We start from the raw sequence: 19,921 nt of genomic DNA, 5'->3' as shown, positions 1-19,921 counted from the left end.
AAAACAGAGACAAGGATGTAGAATTTGAGGTACACCTTCCAATCAATGGCATAGTCGAAAACCATGGAGTCTATAATAAATTTTTTTTTGCATTTAGTAGTCCTGCCCCTCAACCAAATTATTATTCAAAAAAAAAAAATCCTTTCGGTGATGCCAGAAGTCGTTTCGATATACGATTTTATCTTGTTTCAATTTTATTTATTATTCCTGATCCGGAAGTAACCTTTTCTTTTCCTTGGGCAGTACCTCCCAACAAGATTGATCCGTTTGGATCTTGGTCTATGATGGCCTTTTTATTTATTTTGACGATTGGATCTCTCTATGAATGGAAAAGGGGTGCTTCGGATCGGGAGTAATCACTAGTGATAGGGCAAAAATAGGGAGTAAGGACAAAGGAAAGAGCGATGCCTACATTCAATCAATTGATTCGTCATGGTAGAGAAGAAAAACGGCGCACGGACCGTACTCGAGCTTCGGATCAATGTCCCCAGAAGAAAGGAGTAGGCCCACGTCTTTCAACGAGAACACCGAAAAAACCAAATTCAGCTCCACGTAAGATAGCCATACTTGTCTTTTTACTTTTCATAGTTTTTGCCGTGACCTATTTAGTCTGTATTCTACTCGGCTTGGATTGGACTATTTTTGTAGTCAAAGTCCAATCCATGCTACTGGTAAGGTCGTTCCGCCTCCTTTTTATTAGACTTATTGGGGAGGCGGTCGGTCCCGGTACCCTAATTCTTCTTCTTTGTATTCTTTCTAGCCTGGGAGGCTATACCTATTACAACATGGAAGATCCAGCAAGAGGGGAGGGTGGAAGCGGCGCCGGTCCCTCGCAGCGCCGGGGGCATATCGATCTCAACCTTCCCCCTGGCTCCGGAGACGAGCTCTCCGACCTTGTCGCGGAGCTCGATCAAGTGGAGAGGGAGATTCGCCGCTTGAGCGAATCCCGGATCGAATCCACCGAGGGTCTTGAGGCCAGACAAACTAAATTGGCGCGCCTCACCCTCCTCGGGCGATTCGATCCGGGATTCGCTCAAGTGGCGAATCTCTCTCTCCACTTGATCGAGCTTCGCGACAAGGTCGGAGAGCTCGTCCCTTCCGCCAGGCGGCAGATTAAGATCCAAGACCGGGCGCTGAGAAGAACCGGCGCCGCTTCCACCCTCCCCTCTTGCTGGATCTTCCATGTTGTAATAGGTATAGCCTCCCAGGCTAGAAAGAATACAAAGAAGAAGAATTAGGGTACCGGGACCGACCGCCTCCCCAATAAGTCTAATAAAAAGGAGGCGGAACGACCTTACCAGTAGCATGGATTGGACTTTGACTACAAAAATAGTCCAATCCAAGCCGAGTAGAATACAGACTAAATAGGTCACGGCAAAAACTATGAAAAGTAAAAAGACAAGTATGGCTATCTTACGTGGAGCTGAATTTGGTTTTTTCGGTGTTCTCGTTGAAAGACGTGGGCCTACTCCTTTCTTCTGGGGACATTGATCCGAAGCTCGAGTACGGTCCGTGCGCCGTTTTTCTTCTCTACCATGACGAATCAATTGATTGAATGTAGGCATCGCTCTTTCCTTTGTCCTTACTCCCTATTTTTGCCCTATCACTAGTGATTACTCCCGATCCGAAGCACCCCTTTTCCATTCATAGAGAGATCCAATCGTCAAAATAAATAAAAAGGCCATCATAGACCAAGATCCATGATACGAAAACCAAAATCAGAATTAGGAAGAAAACCATAGGAACTTTTTAGTTCTCTTTCGCTCCTTGTTCGCGGAGCGGTATACCGGAAAACAAATAAAAATGATCTGGGCCTGGTCGACCCAATCATTCTATTTCGACACATTGGGGCTATGGGACTCGAACCCAATTCTTCCACGACCCCCATTTCCGTCTCGCCCACTCGTCTATCGCGAATTAGCCTTTCGATTAGATAAGAATGGTCGACCTTTGTTTACAGAGCGTGTTCGACTCGCATGTGTTAAGCATATAGTGGAAGTAGCATGATGGGAGCTTCTTTGCGCTTAGGGCACCACCTATAAGCTTCAACCTTCTCTATCTAATCAATATACAGTTTAATTAGTGAACCACCAGTTGAACCATTATACCATTATATCAATACTCTAACCGGTTTGATGACTGGTACGGTATTAATAACACTGATTAATTGTAATAAAGTGGTTAGAATAGTTATACCACATATTAAATATAATATATATATATAGGAGAGATCTATTTACACCATGTTAAGTTACATTAGTTAAACTCAATTTTATTCATTGATTTTCTTAAATTTAAGGCTCAAATAGGTAAAACTTAAATGCCATATAGGATTCATCTTTTTCTTTCTCATCAATTATTTCACTCACTCATTTAGTTCGTTCGATTTAAGAAAATCAATAGATGAGTATCGTATGTAACTATATAAATAACAGAAATTTAAAATTATATCACTCTTCTTTATTAAAAATGAAAAAAATAGGCATTTATAGTTGGAAATATTATTTGTCCACGCTATACAAGGTGCATATTTATAACATATATCTACATATGTGAAACATGTGTAAACTTTATTTTATATATGTGTGTGTATGGGTAAGCTTTCTTTTATAAGTATGTTTGTTTTTTGGTGAACTCAATATTAGATTGCATAACTGAGTACATAATGAGAGTGTTCTTGTAGCAAAAGATGGTACTATATTAGAGTGCTTGCAAATTTCCTTTTATTCCCATCCCCTTTGTCCTATTCTCTCTTTCTTTTTTGTGGCCTGTTCCATTTGTCCTATTTTGTACGCCCCTGCTTCTTAAAGAGGATTCCTTTGTTGTTCGATAAAGTATTCTGTTTTATTGGAGCTAGATAAAAAATATAGTAATATCTCCTATAAAATGAATATACAAATTCTCTTACAATATAAGAAATGCATCTGTCACGAAGTATATTTAGGAGTACAATTTGTAATATATGTCACTCTTTATGATATAAAATGATTTGTAGGTTTATTTCGAGTTAAGATAGTAACTTTTATGTGAAATTTTAGTTAAACCCAATGGTAGAAAACCTTTGTGGAGCATGCACTAACTAGCTTCAAAGCATCCTACTCAACCACTTCCATGTATGGGACATCATGGCCCAATGAAAGCCCATTAATTGACCCCCAAGAGCTAATTTTGAGCTTTAGGTAGGTTATGTAATTTTGTTCATTTAGGCCATATACTCCAAAGGTTTGTTGTCCAATCCAATGAGTTTTATGTAGAGCTTATGCAACTATAATTCGGAAAAGAAATAAAAATTCAGAATCACTAACGAATAACACAAAACATACCAAATTGCAAAATCACAGGACTCATTGTTGCCGGATATAGGAGCAAATGGGAGGGGAGGGTTTCAGAATTGGAAGTGTGAATAAGAAAGGATGGTGTGGGTAGAAGAGAAAAAAGTATTAATGAATAAAGTGTGAGGGTTGTTATGTTTTTAATTTTAGAGAACCAAGTGTGTTTTCTTTTCCAAAAATGTTGGAGACATGAAGAAGAAAAGTCCATTTCCACCATTTTTCAAAAAGATATGTTGGCAATTTTGCAATTATAATCAAAACGTCCATCTCCTATTCATTTCCACTAATTCCACCACCCCTCCACCTTCACCTTTTTTTTGTTTTATCCTTATCAATTTTTATAAGATCCTTTTCTTTCTGCTCCTATCTCCAAAAGTACCAAATTTGATTCAAGAAAAATGGCAAAAATAGACAGGTCATACATACACACATCAATCTAACACCATTTTAAGAAAATGCATTTCAATGGCTCCACTTGATTTCTCATGTACCCAGATACATAATAAAATTTGACAGCATCCCATAATCTAACATAACAAAAACAGAGACAAGGATGTAGAATTTGAGGTACACCTTCCAATCAATGGCATAGTCGAAAACCATGGAGTCTATAATAAATTTTTTTTTGCATTTAGTAGTCCTGCCCCTCAACCAAATTATTATTCAAAAAAAAAAAATCCTTTCGGTGATGCCAGAAGTCGTTTCGATATACGATTTTATCTTGTTTCAATTTTATTTATTATTCCTGATCCGGAAGTAACCTTTTCTTTTCCTTGGGCAGTACCTCCCAACAAGATTGATCCGTTTGGATCTTGGTCTATGATGGCCTTTTTATTTATTTTGACGATTGGATCTCTCTATGAATGGAAAAGGGGTGCTTCGGATCGGGAGTAATCACTAGTGATAGGGCAAAAATAGGGAGTAAGGACAAAGGAAAGAGCGATGCCTACATTCAATCAATTGATTCGTCATGGTAGAGAAGAAAAACGGCGCACGGACCGTACTCGAGCTTCGGATCAATGTCCCCAGAAGAAAGGAGTAGGCCCACGTCTTTCAACGAGAACACCGAAAAAACCAAATTCAGCTCCACGTAAGATAGCCATACTTGTCTTTTTACTTTTCATAGTTTTTGCCGTGACCTATTTAGTCTGTATTCTACTCGGCTTGGATTGGACTATTTTTGTAGTCAAAGTCCAATCCATGCTACTGGTAAGGTCGTTCCGCCTCCTTTTTATTAGACTTATTGGGGAGGCGGTCGGTCCCGGTACCCTAATTCTTCTTCTTTGTATTCTTTCTAGCCTGGGAGGCTATACCTATTACAACATGGAAGATCCAGCAAGAGGGGAGGGTGGAAGCGGCGCCGGTCCCTCGCAGCGCCGGGGGCATATCGATCTCAACCTTCCCCCTGGCTCCGGAGACGAGCTCTCCGACCTTGTCGCGGAGCTCGATCAAGTGGAGAGGGAGATTCGCCGCTTGAGCTTCCCAATACCTTAGTCCATACTAACAAAATTACTGAGAGGAAGGGAAATATGCAATACCTCTTTCTTCCCTAACAACACTTAAAATAATGTGCCTTTCCTTGCCTGTGATTACCGGAATAAGCTGCCAAGAAATGATAACTAGCAGAAAGCTAAGTAAGAGCAAATGGTTAAATATTCAATCAAAGATATTTTCCCAGACCATTCATATACAAATCCAGTGCTAATGAGTGTCTTAACCAACCCAAACTTGTAGGAAGGTCTTGAAGTAACAATTTCAAAGAGATTGAAATTGCAAAAAATGAAAACCTAGTTGTCGAATCTAACTAGTGGGATTCCTAGTCATACACAGGTTCAGCTATGAACTTATGAAGTCAGTGAATACAGCATTGATTCAATAAGTGACATAACATTTTACAGCAAACGCCTCAAGGAGCATCAGCCAGTGCAACTTAAACTCTAATCTTCTAGTGTTGGGGAGCCTGTTTCTGTGTCTCTCACACAAGTTGAAACCAAAGCTATAGCAAGAAAAGCCAAGTTACAATTTCCTCAGGTCTGCCACTCTGAACTCAAAAAAATAAAGCGGGATCTCCGGAGGCGAGGGTGTATTTGCCACGCATTTGAACTGTTACCAAAAAACATGCAATTAGAATTAGCATAACTTTCACAATTGTGACATGTGGATGAAATAATAAGGGTAGTCTGACACACGAGGCCCTCACTTAGCGTCTGAACCTATGATTTCCAAATCACAAGGCAAAAACTTTATATGATAGATTACATCCATTTAACTTAGTGGGCTCTAGGAAGGTAAATGTTTCCGGAATTATTATTTTCAAATATTGAACGTATGATAGCTCCACTCTTATTAGGATACAGACTATATCCAGAATTTTCAACCTATGACCTCTAGATGACAAGATAATAGCCTTAACATTGCACCAAGACTCACCTTTACATCCATTTAGGGACAGACCAACTTGTAACAATGTGGGGGACATGCCTCCCATCAATCATGGAAATTTATATCACCCATGATGGTTACTTTTTTACTTCTACTTGTTATATATTTTTAAACTTGCCCCATATGATGAGATAAATTTGTAATGATATGTGTAAATCTATCTAATTTATTTTTGAAACATACATCCCGCAGGATTAACAAACAATCTTTCATGCATAAAGAAGAAAATATTTTATACTATGAAAATACGAAGGGAACAATTCAAATATCAAACACAACCATCTTTCATCATTTTGTATTAGTATATCTTTTATGTATCAATATAATCCTTTAAAACTTATTTTTAATGGTAAAAAATAAATGAACTTATTTTTAACGATTGTGAATTGTTTTGACCCTACCATGTAAAAAAATTGAGTGTCATAGCATCCATTCAACAATAAATGGTAAAAAAGTGTAATAAGGTTACCTTATGTTGCTTGTATTTCTCTCTCACAGCTTTTAAAGTGGCTCCTCTCCTACTGAGGTACAAGTCGTGTATGTTTAGAATACATTCCTTCAAGTCAGCAGGTTCATATCTGGTGAGTTGATAAAGCGCAGAGTTCTGCAAATGAATACTACATGATTGAGTATTTGGCTAATTTCCCCCACATTTGTTATCAAATACCAGTAATAATAATACATTATTACCCAAGGATGTGTCGTTGGGCTTAACATAAATCTGGCTAGAAATACAACAGATGCAGCAACCAAAGACGGAAAGAATTTTATACAATTATAATCCAATAAACTGAGCTCTGCTAGGTAGTAGCAGAGGAACTCAAATTGCAGGTTAGAAGTCTGCATCAGAAGACAGAATATTAGTCAAATGATAAAATCACCATATTTGGCACACCAGATAACTGAAAATGTTTGTCGCCATGGAAATGTGCGTAGAGATTATAATGTTAGGCATAGAGTTCTCAACTGAGCAACTGGGCAAAATGCTTTTTTGGAAAATTCACTCTTCAGTTTTTCAAAACTGTGACAAGTATAGGTTAAAACAGAGTTAACTTACATCATTACTCTCTTGACCCACTTTAGAGAATCTTCTGCATGTAGGTAAAACATACAGTGAGAAAACATGCCAAAATTTCATAACTTAAAAAAAAAGAATTATTCAATTTCTATGCAGACATGCCTTAGAAATGTCTTCACTGTAGGTCCACCCAATTCAAAATTCAAGGTCTTCAATATATCAGCTTCCATCTCCACAACCTAAAAATGTTAATCACAATTAGTTTAAAACCAAAACTAATTATGCACAAACATAAGACAGAATAAGAAACAACAATCACCTCTTCTTTGTTGTATGTGTTGTCAGTAATGTAACAAAAATTTTCTACTTCAGGTGGCTTAATTTCCTCATATTTTCTGTTACAAAGCAAAGTAACAGTATTAGATTAGTGAAAAAAACTCAAATCTCAATTTCATCCTAAAAAATGTGCCATCCAATTTAGTCCCCAGATTATGACAAATATCAATTTAATCCATTAGTGAGTTGGATTTTAGAGGGGAAATAATGGAAACGGGGGCTTTGAAGTAATCTTCCAAGTGTATTTCATGCTTTCGTAACCTCCGACACCCAACTCGGAAAATATCTCAAATGCCATTAAAATAAGAACTAATGGAGACTAATATTTCCATAAAATTTGTCCTATAGAGAACTAATTCAACTAATATTTGAAAAAGCATTCCCCCTATTTAGTGAAAAATCATACTGCAATCTCTAAACACCTTAAACATCAATCAAATAATCCTTTTCAAAACAATTCCTGCCCAGTATATGCCATTTTTATGGACATAGTTTGGATTTTTGTTTCATTTCTTTCCGGGACAAATCCGAGTATACAATATATATGTGCATTACAATAAAACAATAAAAACGTGAAGAAAATAAATGTAACTGGAAACTTACGAGGCAAGGAGCATGGAAGAAACACCAAGTAACTGCAGATTCTGTCTGGATAAAGCATTGCGAGACAAAAACCTATCTATATACGAAACAGAAAAAAACAGAGTATCTGAAACAAGGTTATATTCTTCAGCAACTTCCACCAACCAATCCACCAAAACACCCCTCATATTCGCATTCATGTCACTCTGAACTTTTTGTACATAATCCGCTAAGGGTCTTTTACTCGGATCCACCTTAAAACAAAAATAACACCATTTCAACAATTTTACAACAAAACCCTAATTTAACAATTACTCATGATATAGCAATAATGATAACAATAATAATTATGATAGTGTTATACAATCTTTCAAATTGGGGACTACATCATATGATGCGACCGCAATATTGTGGTTGTGGTAACCGCCAGAACCGCATACACCACAATTGTGGTATGACACTAAATCAAATGATATAACCGCATTGGACTGCATTTGAGTCGCATCAGACCACATAGATATCAAAAATATTTTTTTACTCACAAAATAAGACGACCGCAAGGGTCGCAATATGCATCACAACAACCACAGTAACCGCAACCACAATCCCGCAAACACGATTTAAAACACTAGTGTTATGTAGTATACCTCCATTTTGCGAAGATACTCGTAAATATCAGAAATATAAGGCGCACACAATTGAGGATCCGATGTATTATTATTGGACTCAGTCACGGGTTTTGATTTTGTGGGTCTTTTTCTGACTCGGTTGTTCTCAGTGTCTGAACCGGGAACCGATTTCTCCGGTGGAATGTTAGTGAGTTCGCTTAACGGGACACGCTTTCTCTTCTTGGTGGTGTCATTACCGCCTAGTTCGGAACCGGAAACGGGTTTCTCCGGTGGTAGGTTAGTGATGGCGCTTAACGCGACGCGCTTTTTCTTCTTGGCTGTTCCCGTAATAGCAGCTGCGGCTCTCTGTTTTGCATTGCGATGGGGGAGCACGCGGTTTCCTTTGTCGGGCATGGCGCGTGAGTGGGTTGCGAGTGGGGTTTGTAGGGAAATAGAGAATGAAGAAAGAGTGTAGACTGAATGGGAAAGGGGAATAAAGGTTTTAACAGTGGAAGGGAATAGTTTTTTTTCTTCCAAATTTGGAGTGAAATTTTTTCAGTGTTCCCGCTCAGAGGATTTTGGGGGTTTTAGGGAGGGAAGAGAATTAAGAATTGGTGTCTCACTGGTTTGTACTATAATCGCGCATATGCAATGAATGGATCTGATTATATTGTGTTTTTGGTATTATCAAAAATATTTTTGATTCAGCCTTTCAAATGTGAAATATCTTTAAAAAATATTATTTTCAATAATTGAGTTATTTAGATTTTGATTATCTTAATAATTTAATGAATTTTATACCACTAAATTAATATTTTATTGTTAAATGAATTGTTTCAAAACATTAACTATTTTTGACTCCATCAATATAACACGATTGGATCCATAGTTCACCCATACTTTTTTACACGGTAAAATATAATACCATTTACATTTCATAATACTCTAATATGGGTTGATGATATTAATTTTAAAACTATTAATGAGAACTTTAGTTTAAGATAAGCATGTGGGAGAATTAGCTTCATTAGTGCGTTTGAGAGTTGGATTTTGGAGGGGGAAAAATGGAAAAGAAAAGTCTGGAACCATAAAATACATTTATGAGATGACTCTTAATCTTCCATTTTCCATTCATTCCTCTCAAAAATCTAACTTTCAAACTAATTCTTATTCCTCTTCTACTCGAACATGAAAATGATGGAATGTACACTCATCAACTAATATAAATAGAGGAACTACATGGAAAATATTAAATTGGGAATGCAGCAACCCAGTGCAAATTTAAGCAAAGACATGGAAGGAAAAAAGGATAGACAAATTTGTCTATATAGGAACTATTGGCAATCTATTTTACTTAATATCAAACATACATCCCTTTCATTTTAGTGCATGTCTATGTGTTAGACTCTAATTTGATCCTGGAGAATTTCTTATTAAGGCTATGAAAAGAATTTTCAGATATTTATTTGGGACTAGTAATATTTGTTTTATTTTATTTAAGCTCGAATGAATACAAATTAGTAGAATCTTGTGATGTTAACTTTGATAGAGACAAACTTGATGGAAATGCATTATTTGAGGGTTTCACTTCATTGGATCAAATTTAATATTTGTTATCAAGCAAAAGGCAGATATCAATTGCACTGTCTACTATACAAGCAGGATACACCTCCACGGCAAGTTTTTCTCAACTGTGAAGGATAAAGTATTAACTTTATTTATTACTAGCGTTAACAGGCACGAAGTGCCTGTCAAACAATATTGTGTGGTATTATATATTTCATTTTTTATAATTAGAATATATTTCTTCAGTGTATTTTATATTATAATTTTTGTGTGTTTATGATAATATATAGTTCAAGGTGAGTGATGTGGTTAATTAATATGTTAGTGATGATTAATTAAGATTATATGGTTTTTTTTGTAAAAATTAAATAATGTGAAGGGCAAAATAGGAATATATAAATTATATCATGGTAGTAGTTATACCATGTTTTGGCTTTATATATAGTATAGATATACTAGCGTTTTTGCCAACACATTCTTATTTTATGACATTAAATATATATTTTTTAGATAATTAGAATGATTCTTATTGCATCATGTTATAATTTTTATATTTATTATAATATTCAACTTAATCTGGAATGTATTAATTATAGTTATATAGGATTATATGATTATAGGATTATCTAGTATTTATTAGTTTTACTTTATTTAAATTTATCTTTAATTTAAGTTTATCATTTTAGTTATTATTTGAACTTATAATTTTATTATTTGTAACAATTTTTACTTATAAAATTAAATCACTTCAACTAAATTTCTAAAAACTTGAGGACTATTATATTCTTTTTAGCCAACATATATATTGTGGGATAATAATTGGTGTGTTATATGCTTAACTAGGAATCACATTCAACATTCTAAGACTAATCAAATTGAAATTAAACACCACTTTATACATGATTGTGTCTGGAAATGCCTATCTGGTATCAACTTTGTAAAAAATGAATATATCGTGTATGAGATTTATAACTTATTATTGCATTATTTATGTTTAATCATTATTAATTTTTTAAAAAAAGTACAAATAAATAATAAATGATATATTAACTATATATAAATATTTACATTAATACTATATAGATATTACACTAATATACACTTAACATTTGCCATATAATAAATATTTACCATAGATACACATAATGCTATCCAATGTCAATGCATAGCCTAATTCAACACTTTTCCACTCTACCATATGTCATCTCTCTAAAAAAGAAGCGATCTGAAAATTAATTTCTCAAATGAAAAAAGAATTTGTCATTATTAAATGTACATATAATTGCCATAACAATCTACTAATAGACTATTTGTTGTTTTGGTTATAAAAGACAGTTTTTATGTTGAAATTTTTGCAATAGAAGGAAAATTCTTTATGCCATACCATTAGACTTATGATATATTCTTGGTACTACCATAAATATTTTGTCACCATTTGATTAAGGAAATAATCCTTTTAATATATATGATTGTCCATCTTAATAAGTATATCTAACTGTTTATAATTAATGATAAAAATAATTAATTTAGTAAACTTTAGATTTAAATATATAACCATATATATATAGTCTCTATTTATAACCACTAAGTGTTAATCTTTTTGACTCAATTTGATCAACTTGCTGACTCAACATAAGAGACAATTGAGCGCGTTGACGCTAAAACGTAACAAACACAAAACTTTTATCGTCAGTTTCGGCATATCGCATGTGACCTTACCATATATTGCATGCAGAATCATTTTTTCACAGAAACACTATCCTTCCTATTACTATCTCCACTTTTGCTATAAAAACTTAACGCACTCCTTTAATTTATTTCTCTAATATTTCCCTATTTGATTCTTTAACAATAACTTATTATTTAACAAATAAATAAACAATCATAAAAGCTATTAATTAAAATAATCACCCTTTCTTTTCTCTACCTACTATTTAAAAACCCTTCATCTAAGCCTAAACTTTAAACCCTTGTTGTTTTCGTAACACTCTCGTAATCCTAGTTTGTTATTTTCAGCTATGTCGAGTAATGCTTTTTCTGATGTTCCTTATAGCCGTGGCGAATTTTCTGATATATCGTGGCTAAACCAAAACCCCATTCAGATGAATCAAATCTCGTTGGAAGAAGCTTTTTCTCATCTCTCTTTCAACCACACGCCATTGGGTTTCAATGGTTATGGATTACCTCCTCTTTCTAATCGTTGCGACGTTGGAGCAATTCCGTCGCAAAATCGTGGGTATACTTCTGGTTATGCTGATGCTTCTCCTTTTGTGAGTCAAAAACAATTTCAGAGGTTTTCTTCTAATGAAGAATTATTATGCAGTGCTGAGTTACAACGAAAATTTCGTGGTGATGCTTTGAATGAGTTGAGAAATAACACTAACGGGTTGAATGTTACTAACAATGTTAGACGTAATCAAAGGTGGCTGCAGCAACAGAATTTGAATCATCGTTCTATCTACGATTTTCGGGGTAGGATTCTGTTTTTGGCTATGGAACAAGGTGGGTGTCGGGTTTTGCAGGAAATTATGAAGAGATTGAAATCAGAGGAAGAGATTTCATTCATTTTTGTGGAGCTGATAAATAATGTGATGGAGTTGATGATGGACCCTTTTGGAAATTATGTTTTTCAAAAGCTTGTGGAAATATGCTCTGAACAACAGAGGACTCACATTATTTTAGTGGTCACCAATTCTGATTTTCATTTTGTCACTATGTGTCTTGACATTCATGGGTATGAACCACTTTTCAAGAATTTGGATTTGCTTATTCCCTAGTTTACGTGTGTTCAATGTTTTATATAGTGATCGCCATTGTGACAATGTTTATGAATAATTTTGTGATTAAAAAAATGTTCTTTAAATCATTGTAATTTTGCGGCACACCACAATTACTGCATGATTGCAGTACTGTGGTCTACAACTTAAATCAGTGGCTGTGTTGTAGCTAATTTGTTAACTATTGCATTTGAAAGTGTCGAATGGTATCACTGGTGAAATCTTGTTCTTGGACTAGTAATTTTTGTAATTTTGATACAATGGCTTTCTTTATTTTTCTCATGGCAGGACCCGTGCTGTACAGAAATTATTGGAACATGTCACCACACAGGAACAACGATCTCTTATTATGTCAGCACTAAGCCCGGGTGCTGTTGCATTGACCAAGGATATCAATGGTATTCATGTGGTGGAGCATTGTCTAAAACATTTCTCAAATGAAGATAATAGGGTAATATATGTACATCACTTTGTGATTTCCTTATATTCATTTTGGATAACTATTGTCTAATGGCCTAATGTTGACAAATCAGTAGCTTGAGTTTCAAGGTGGAATTTATTTTTTAGTCAGTCACAACAATAAGTATATAGCTTTTTTATTTTACAATCTCCATTTCTCCTTGTACTTGGGGAGTTCATTTGAAAGGCCTACTCCAGAGGGTAAGACTTGGCACAACCATAAAGTGCTTCCTTGTGATTTGGAGGTCACGGACTCCACACAGAGGTAGGAGCCTTGCATGTTGAGTTGCTCTTATTGCATATTCTAGTAGACAATAGTACATTACATAAGATGAGGAACCGCAACATCGAATTTAAAATATATATACACATATATTCTGTATTTATGGACTATGAAGGGTGAAAAATTCATTAGTCTGCATCTTTAGTCTATTTATATAGTATCTGGAATGTCACTTTAGTCTCCAGATGAAAGTGGTGCCCATTTGATGTTTTCATGGACTAAGTTGGTATCAAAAATCTTTGCGGGACTAAGTTGGTGGCCATCCAATCTTTCAGGGACCAAAATGACATTTTAGTATTTACTCTTTACTACACATATGCAGTTCTCACCTCTTCAGGATTAATTACATTTTAACCTCAGCTTTCTTAGTTTTGATACCTTGGTAGCAGTACATGGACCAGAATTTTCATTACTTAGATATTTGGAAGTGCTGTGAAGTTTTATACCCTCAAGAAACGAAATTATAATCTGCTAAATCTTTGTTAAGTTTCTGAACCTGAAAATTGATACAGCCCTGTGTTGAGTAACCAGCATTGGATTGTATCTTCCAACTTTTACTTTGCTCATTGTTTTTATTAATTTTTTCCGTGCTTTCATCTACTTCACTGATTCTCAAATTAACAAAAGTTTAGTTTAAGGGTATAATGCTGTGATGTTCATCAATTGACTCCTCTTATTCGTTGTGTATAGCTCGGAAGTAAAAGAATTGTCATTATTTGCTGTTGTTCGATTAAGCTTTATTGAAGCAATGAAAATGATAAATCATTTATACAATATTCACCATTCTGTTTGTCTAAGGAAATCAAAAAGAAGAAATCACTAGTCCTATTGGAAATTGTATATAGTTTGTCATACTACAGTTTCTGATTGTAGACTTTCATTACAGTATCTTCTAAATGTCGTGGCGAACAACTGTTTTGAAATTGCAACAGACAAGAGCGGGTGTTGTGTAATGCATCATTGCCTTGATTATGCTCAGGGAGAAACTAAAGAGTTACTGATGGCTGAGATCATAGTGAATGCTTCACTCTTATCAGAAGACTGTTATGGGTTTGTATTTGCATTCAAATTTTGTCTCTTTTTCTAATCAACATTTGACTATACTTTTTATCTTTTGCATAATTGGTTTACTCATCCGCAGAAACTATGTGGTGCAACATTTAGTGACTATGAAAATACCACGAGTTACAGAAAATCTACTGAGACAGCTTGAAGGGAAGTTCCTATTGCTTTCATGCAATAAGTACGGGAGTAATGTCGTGGAGAGGATCTTTCTAGTGTCAGAAGAACAATATTCTGCGCGCATAATCTTGGAGTTGCTTCACAATCCAAATGTTTCAAGACTACTTGTTGATCCATTCGGAAATTATGTCACCAAAACTGCACTCATGGTGTCCAAGGTTAGTCCAACATTTGGTTTTGTTCAGTTTTTATGTTTGTGCATTTTGAAAAAATCAGTCATGTTTTACATCAATTAAACACTGCAAATGGGAATGAAACTTACCTATGCATCACATTGTTAAAATCATTTCATTCTTAGGAATGTGCTATAGGAATGTGCTAAAAACATTCCTTATAGCAAACAACACCTAGAATTTTAATTTTGTGGAGTCATTCTAGTTCAGGCAATAGGCATGTTACCAAGGCCAAATTGCAAATGGCTTTTCTCTCTAACTTTTGATGAATACTTAATATTTTGATTAGCAGAATCAATTTGCTTGAAGAGGGTACTTGTTTCCCATTATTATTATTTCTTGTTTAGTTCCAAAATATAACTACTGGGTAGATCTCTTTTAAAAGGCTTAAAATTGCAATGAGATGAATTGTTGGATACTGCTGCGATTGCACGTATCATAAAATTCCTATGTAGTGAATTTTTCAAAGAGGATAGTCCTATATCATCTGCAGAATTAGAACTACATGGCCTAATAAAAATATTTACTAAAGCATTAGTATATGTTGACTATGAAGCACGGATACTGATACGTGTATCGGGTACGATACGTATTTGATTCGTCGACACGTATTTTTTCCAAAATACAAGATACGATACGTTCAGGGATACGCGTATAAAATAATAAAAATATATAAAATATGATAAAATTATAAGTGTGAATCAAAATATACAAGTAAAAAATATAATGGAAATTTAAAATCACTGCCCTCCATACCAAATCTATCTTATTATATTTTAATGAAAACGAATCTATCCTAAAATCATTGTCCTCCATAACAAATATATTTTATCCTATTTTAATGAAATCGAATCTGTTATCATGTTTTATTGGAAACGAATCTATCTTATCATGTTTTATTGGAAACGAGTCTATCTTATCCTGTTTTATTGGAAACGAATCTATATATCCTATACTTTACTAAAAATGAATCCATATATCCTATACTTTATTGAAAATGAATCGGATACGTGTCTTAATATTTATTTATTTTATTTTATTTTTTTAATTTTTGGATACTCTATGGATACGTATCTTTCGCGAATCCGAGCGTATCTGTGTCGGACACCGACACATTAGGGTGTTTGACGAATCCATGCTTCATAGTATGCTGAGTATCACATGTAAGTTCTTTAAGAAATACACTTTCTTTATATGTCAAATATGCTGCATTAACCCTTTTCTGTAATATCAGGGTGCCATTCATAATGCCATACTGGAGCTGATTCAGCTGCATTCTGCAATGATGCGTAGCAATATCTATGGCAAAAAGTTACTCGATCGGGTTGACAGCGGAAAAATTCGGCATATGTAGACATGTTTTGTCTATAGCTTCTATATATTTTTCCCAGATCATACTTACCTCTCAGGAGTTACATTGTTTTTGGTTTCTTCTTCATAACCATCCCCATGTCATTTGTTGTGTGTTTGTTGTAATTTCTATCATTTTTTGTGACATGTATGGGTTGGAATTTGGAAGGACTTGGTACTGGGACTGAAGAGATTGGACTGTAGTGAACAATGAGCTGTATAGGACCTAGCTATATAATGATCCTTGCAGGAGGGGCTGAAATGGGTTCCACAAATTCTGGATTTTATTTTTGGTATTAGACATGATTTGTGATTTTTGCAAGTTTAATGTTGTGGTTCCATTGTTTATTACTCTGTTTTGTGGCCAATAAACCAATCATGACTTGTGAGGATGAATTTACTTGTTTTGTGTGTCAAGCTTGCTATATTAGAACAATCACAACAATCAAACCTTTATCTAATTGAGGTTGAGTACATAGATAGTACAATATCATATTGTTCTATTATAAATCATGTTAATTGTTAAAGTATCGATGTTTACGTCTTTCATTATCATTTCCCATTCGTTTTTTCTTGATCTTCTTCTTTTAGAAATTGAATTAGCTTCCATTTGATCTACTCTCTTTACGAGGCATCTACCGGTTTCCTCCACAGATGTCCAGACCATCTTAAGGTACGACTGTAGCATCTTTTCTATAATAGGGATTATTCCAACTTTCTTCCTAATATACTCATTTCTAATCATATCTTGTTTTTACTCATCCAATGTAATAATCTCATATATGATACATAATTTTATTATTTAACACTTAGTCTCATATAACATTGTAAATGCTATTGTGCTGGGATAGAAATTTTCCTTAAGCTTGATTGATATGTTTTTATCACAATTGACACTCGAAGCAGTTTGTACTAGTGACTCATTGGAGGTTGACAAAAATAATATGGGTTTTCTTTGCTTATGATAAAAAATGATATTAACGAGACAAAAATGGAAGGGGTTTGCTTCTCTAAGGGGTAGACGTCTATAAGTAGAATTCTAGTGGGATAATTAGTGTTCTATAACACGTCTATAAGTAGTTTTCTACAACACTTAATGTCTCTATTTGGGATAAAGATCCTCTGTCCTGAGACGACCTTGTCCTTGTATCCTTAACCAATGGTATTTATCAAAATAATATAAAATATTAATTTATGTTTTTTATAAATAATTTTTTTAATTAAGTATTTTAATTGTTTTCATACACCATTGTGGACACCAATAGGTATAAGAGATCTACATGCCTCCATTTGAGTCTGGCTCGTGTAAAGCTGCATCCTTTTCATTTACATACTATGACTCCACTAGCATGTGAGCTTGTTCTCACTTGGATCTCTTGCACCTTAAACGATAAACTAACCAATTAATCCTATATTTAACTCTCTTTTTTTACATATTGAATAGAATTTGTGTAGTATGATAAGCTTGAAAATCATCAGATATATTATAGTTTACTAACACATCTCATCTATCTATGTGATAATAATATTTGTCCGCTGAAATTAAATAGTACTAAGAGAATGCAGCATTTCTTTATCAAAATGGTTGGACACAGATCACATAAAAACTACTTACTCTAAAAGTAAGTTACTCCTTATCCTAGTTATCAATTATAAAAAAATTCAATGATTTAAATTAGTGAGTAGATCTAAATCATTAGATATCCATAAATTAATGGCTAGAATGTGGATTAAGTTTAAAAAACTTACTCTTGAAATAAGTGGATCCCTCATCTTTCTAAAAATGTCTTATTCGGACCAAATCAGATTTTAAAAAATAATATAAGATTGTTATGTTTTGTTTTCAAAAGTTTATTTATTATTTATGTAACAATATTTGATTGGTTCAATACATGAAGACACATTTTAGAATAAATCATCTCTATCCCGTAGAGCTTAAATAATACTTTAACGAATTGGAAATATCATTTGCATACAGGAGAGTACGTAACAATTTTATTATTTTTTATAAATAAAATGTTTACGAAAATAGTTCTTGAAAAATGGACCTGTAATTTTAGCATTGCACGAATACAGATACTTACGAAAAAGGCCAATTTTATAAGCCAGCTAGATAAAGGAAACTTTTATTCTTCACAAATCACAAACTAAGAGATACAGTTTACAATTTACATACAAATACTATCACGAGAATGAAAACTTTACTTTATTACATAATAAACACCATCTTAATCACATAACAAAGTAACAAGGGTCCATACCAATATATCTCATAAGGTGGAGATACATGCATTCATATAAGGGTTGGAACTTGAAGTGTTGTAAGATTTAAGGGCATTTGGGGTTGCCCTTAGAGTTTTTCATGTCCTTATAGCAAGGGCACTCGTGCTTGTTCCCATAAGTCCCAGATGGCACACACTTACACTTACCGCAACAGATCACACAAAACCTCATACACCTATCTTGCCTCCCAGCCTTAGAGCACCTGCTCGAACACTTTGAGCCACAAAAATCTATTTCCATTCACATTTATAATAACATTTCATTAGTTAATGTGTACAGTATAAAAAATTTAGTAACATGAATATATATATATAAGCAAAATACATTTCTACTAACGATAATTGAAGCTACATTTAGAAATGGTTGCAATTAACAGAGTGATATTATGCTTATTTTATATTGCATTTGGAGCCTCTAGGATGAGGTTTAAAGATGTAAGTATTGTTTGGATTTCGGGTAAATATGTTTGATTATTTTTCACTATTTTTTCTCTAACAAAACTATTTTAGAATAGATATAAAGTCATCCGCTTTAAATTATTCATTTGATACATACCCAAATCATTCATCAATCCATTCTAAATTTCTAATGGATTGGTTGAATGGAAATCCAATAACTTTATTTTTGTTAACTATAACTACAAGTATATATTTTTTTAAAGAAAATCATTGTTTTAAAACAATTTTTTTCCAAAGAAATCACTTTCAAAAACACTTTAAAAAAATTGCAACAATTTACAAACATGTAATGTTAAATATCTTACAAAAACAAGCTTTTAATACTAACTCATCCATATATTCTATTATTGATCTCACGATCATATGAATAATTCTACCAAAAAAATAAATGTGGATCGATATGAGAACTTTATTTATTAGAAAACTAAAATGAGAGTGGAAATAAGAAGCACAACAACAAAAGTGAGAGTTAAGATGATAAAAGAAATTGAAAATAAAAGACAACATGTGTGAGTGTTTATTTTTGGAAGGATTAAATATACACCTGATATAATAGATTGAATATATATATATATATATATATATATATATAATATTAAAATGATCAATTAGGTAATATGTATTTAAATGCATTAAATTTAATGAATGAATTTAGATGATTTAAGTTTCTTAGATTCGAATGGATTGTAAATAGTTCTAGTCCATTCCAACATGAATCACTTGCCTTTTAACTTAATTCTAATTTAAGTCAATTTCAATTTTGCAGACGCTAAACCATACATACACTATGTTAACCTTGTGACATACCAGGACCAGCTATTGAGATTTCAAACATAGAAGAGCTGAGAACAAGGGACACAAGTAGCACAGTTGCAAATACTAGCTTCATTTTGCTTTCAAAGTGTAGAATAGAGAATAGAAGAAGTAGATCTCGTTATGATTGTGATGATGTAGGTAAGGTAATTATTAAGAGTGACACTCACTGCATGAAGCTTGGGTTGTGACTTGTGAG

At 33.9% G+C, this 19,921-nt stretch overlaps 4 protein-coding genes across 4 annotated transcripts; 2 read left to right on the top strand and 2 right to left on the bottom strand.

Moving 5' to 3' along the window:
- Positions 4,275–4,826, top strand: LOC109342278 (30S ribosomal protein S12-like). Its single transcript, XM_019580292.1, has one exon. The coding sequence runs from the start codon at positions 4,275–4,277 to the stop codon at positions 4,824–4,826; it is 552 nt and encodes a 183-aa protein (XP_019435837.1).
- LOC109343190 (putative cyclin-A3-1) lies at positions 5,027–8,924 on the bottom strand. The gene is made up of 8 exons (XM_019581377.1): positions 8,358–8,924; positions 7,732–7,964; positions 7,112–7,187; positions 6,955–7,031; positions 6,832–6,865; positions 6,465–6,614; positions 6,244–6,378; positions 5,027–5,435 (listed from the first exon to the last, which is right to left on the bottom strand). The coding sequence occupies exons 1-8, from the start codon at positions 8,730–8,732 to the stop codon at positions 5,349–5,351; spliced, it is 1,167 nt and encodes a 388-aa protein (XP_019436922.1). The 5' UTR covers positions 8,733–8,924; the 3' UTR covers positions 5,027–5,348.
- LOC109343189 (pumilio homolog 12-like) lies at positions 11,807–16,553 on the top strand. Its single transcript, XM_019581376.1, has 5 exons — positions 11,807–12,618; positions 12,950–13,112; positions 14,290–14,453; positions 14,545–14,803; positions 16,053–16,553. Exons 1-5 carry the CDS (start codon positions 11,903–11,905, stop codon positions 16,170–16,172), a joined length of 1,422 nt encoding a protein of 473 aa, XP_019436921.1. The 5' UTR covers positions 11,807–11,902; the 3' UTR covers positions 16,173–16,553.
- LOC109343188 (peamaclein-like) lies at positions 18,253–19,921 on the bottom strand. The gene is made up of 2 exons (XM_019581375.1): positions 19,717–19,921; positions 18,253–18,681 (listed from the first exon to the last, which is right to left on the bottom strand). Exons 1-2 carry the CDS (start codon positions 19,796–19,798, stop codon positions 18,497–18,499), a joined length of 267 nt encoding a protein of 88 aa, XP_019436920.1. The 5' UTR covers positions 19,799–19,921; the 3' UTR covers positions 18,253–18,496.

The sequence above is a fragment of the Lupinus angustifolius genome, chromosome LG03, assembly GCF_001865875.1.
Source record: "Lupinus angustifolius cultivar Tanjil chromosome LG03, LupAngTanjil_v1.0, whole genome shotgun sequence".
NCBI classification, from domain to species: domain Eukaryota; kingdom Viridiplantae; phylum Streptophyta; class Magnoliopsida; order Fabales; family Fabaceae; genus Lupinus; species Lupinus angustifolius.
Note: the sequence above shows the minus strand (reverse complement) of the source record. Positions and strands in the feature narration are given on the sequence as shown.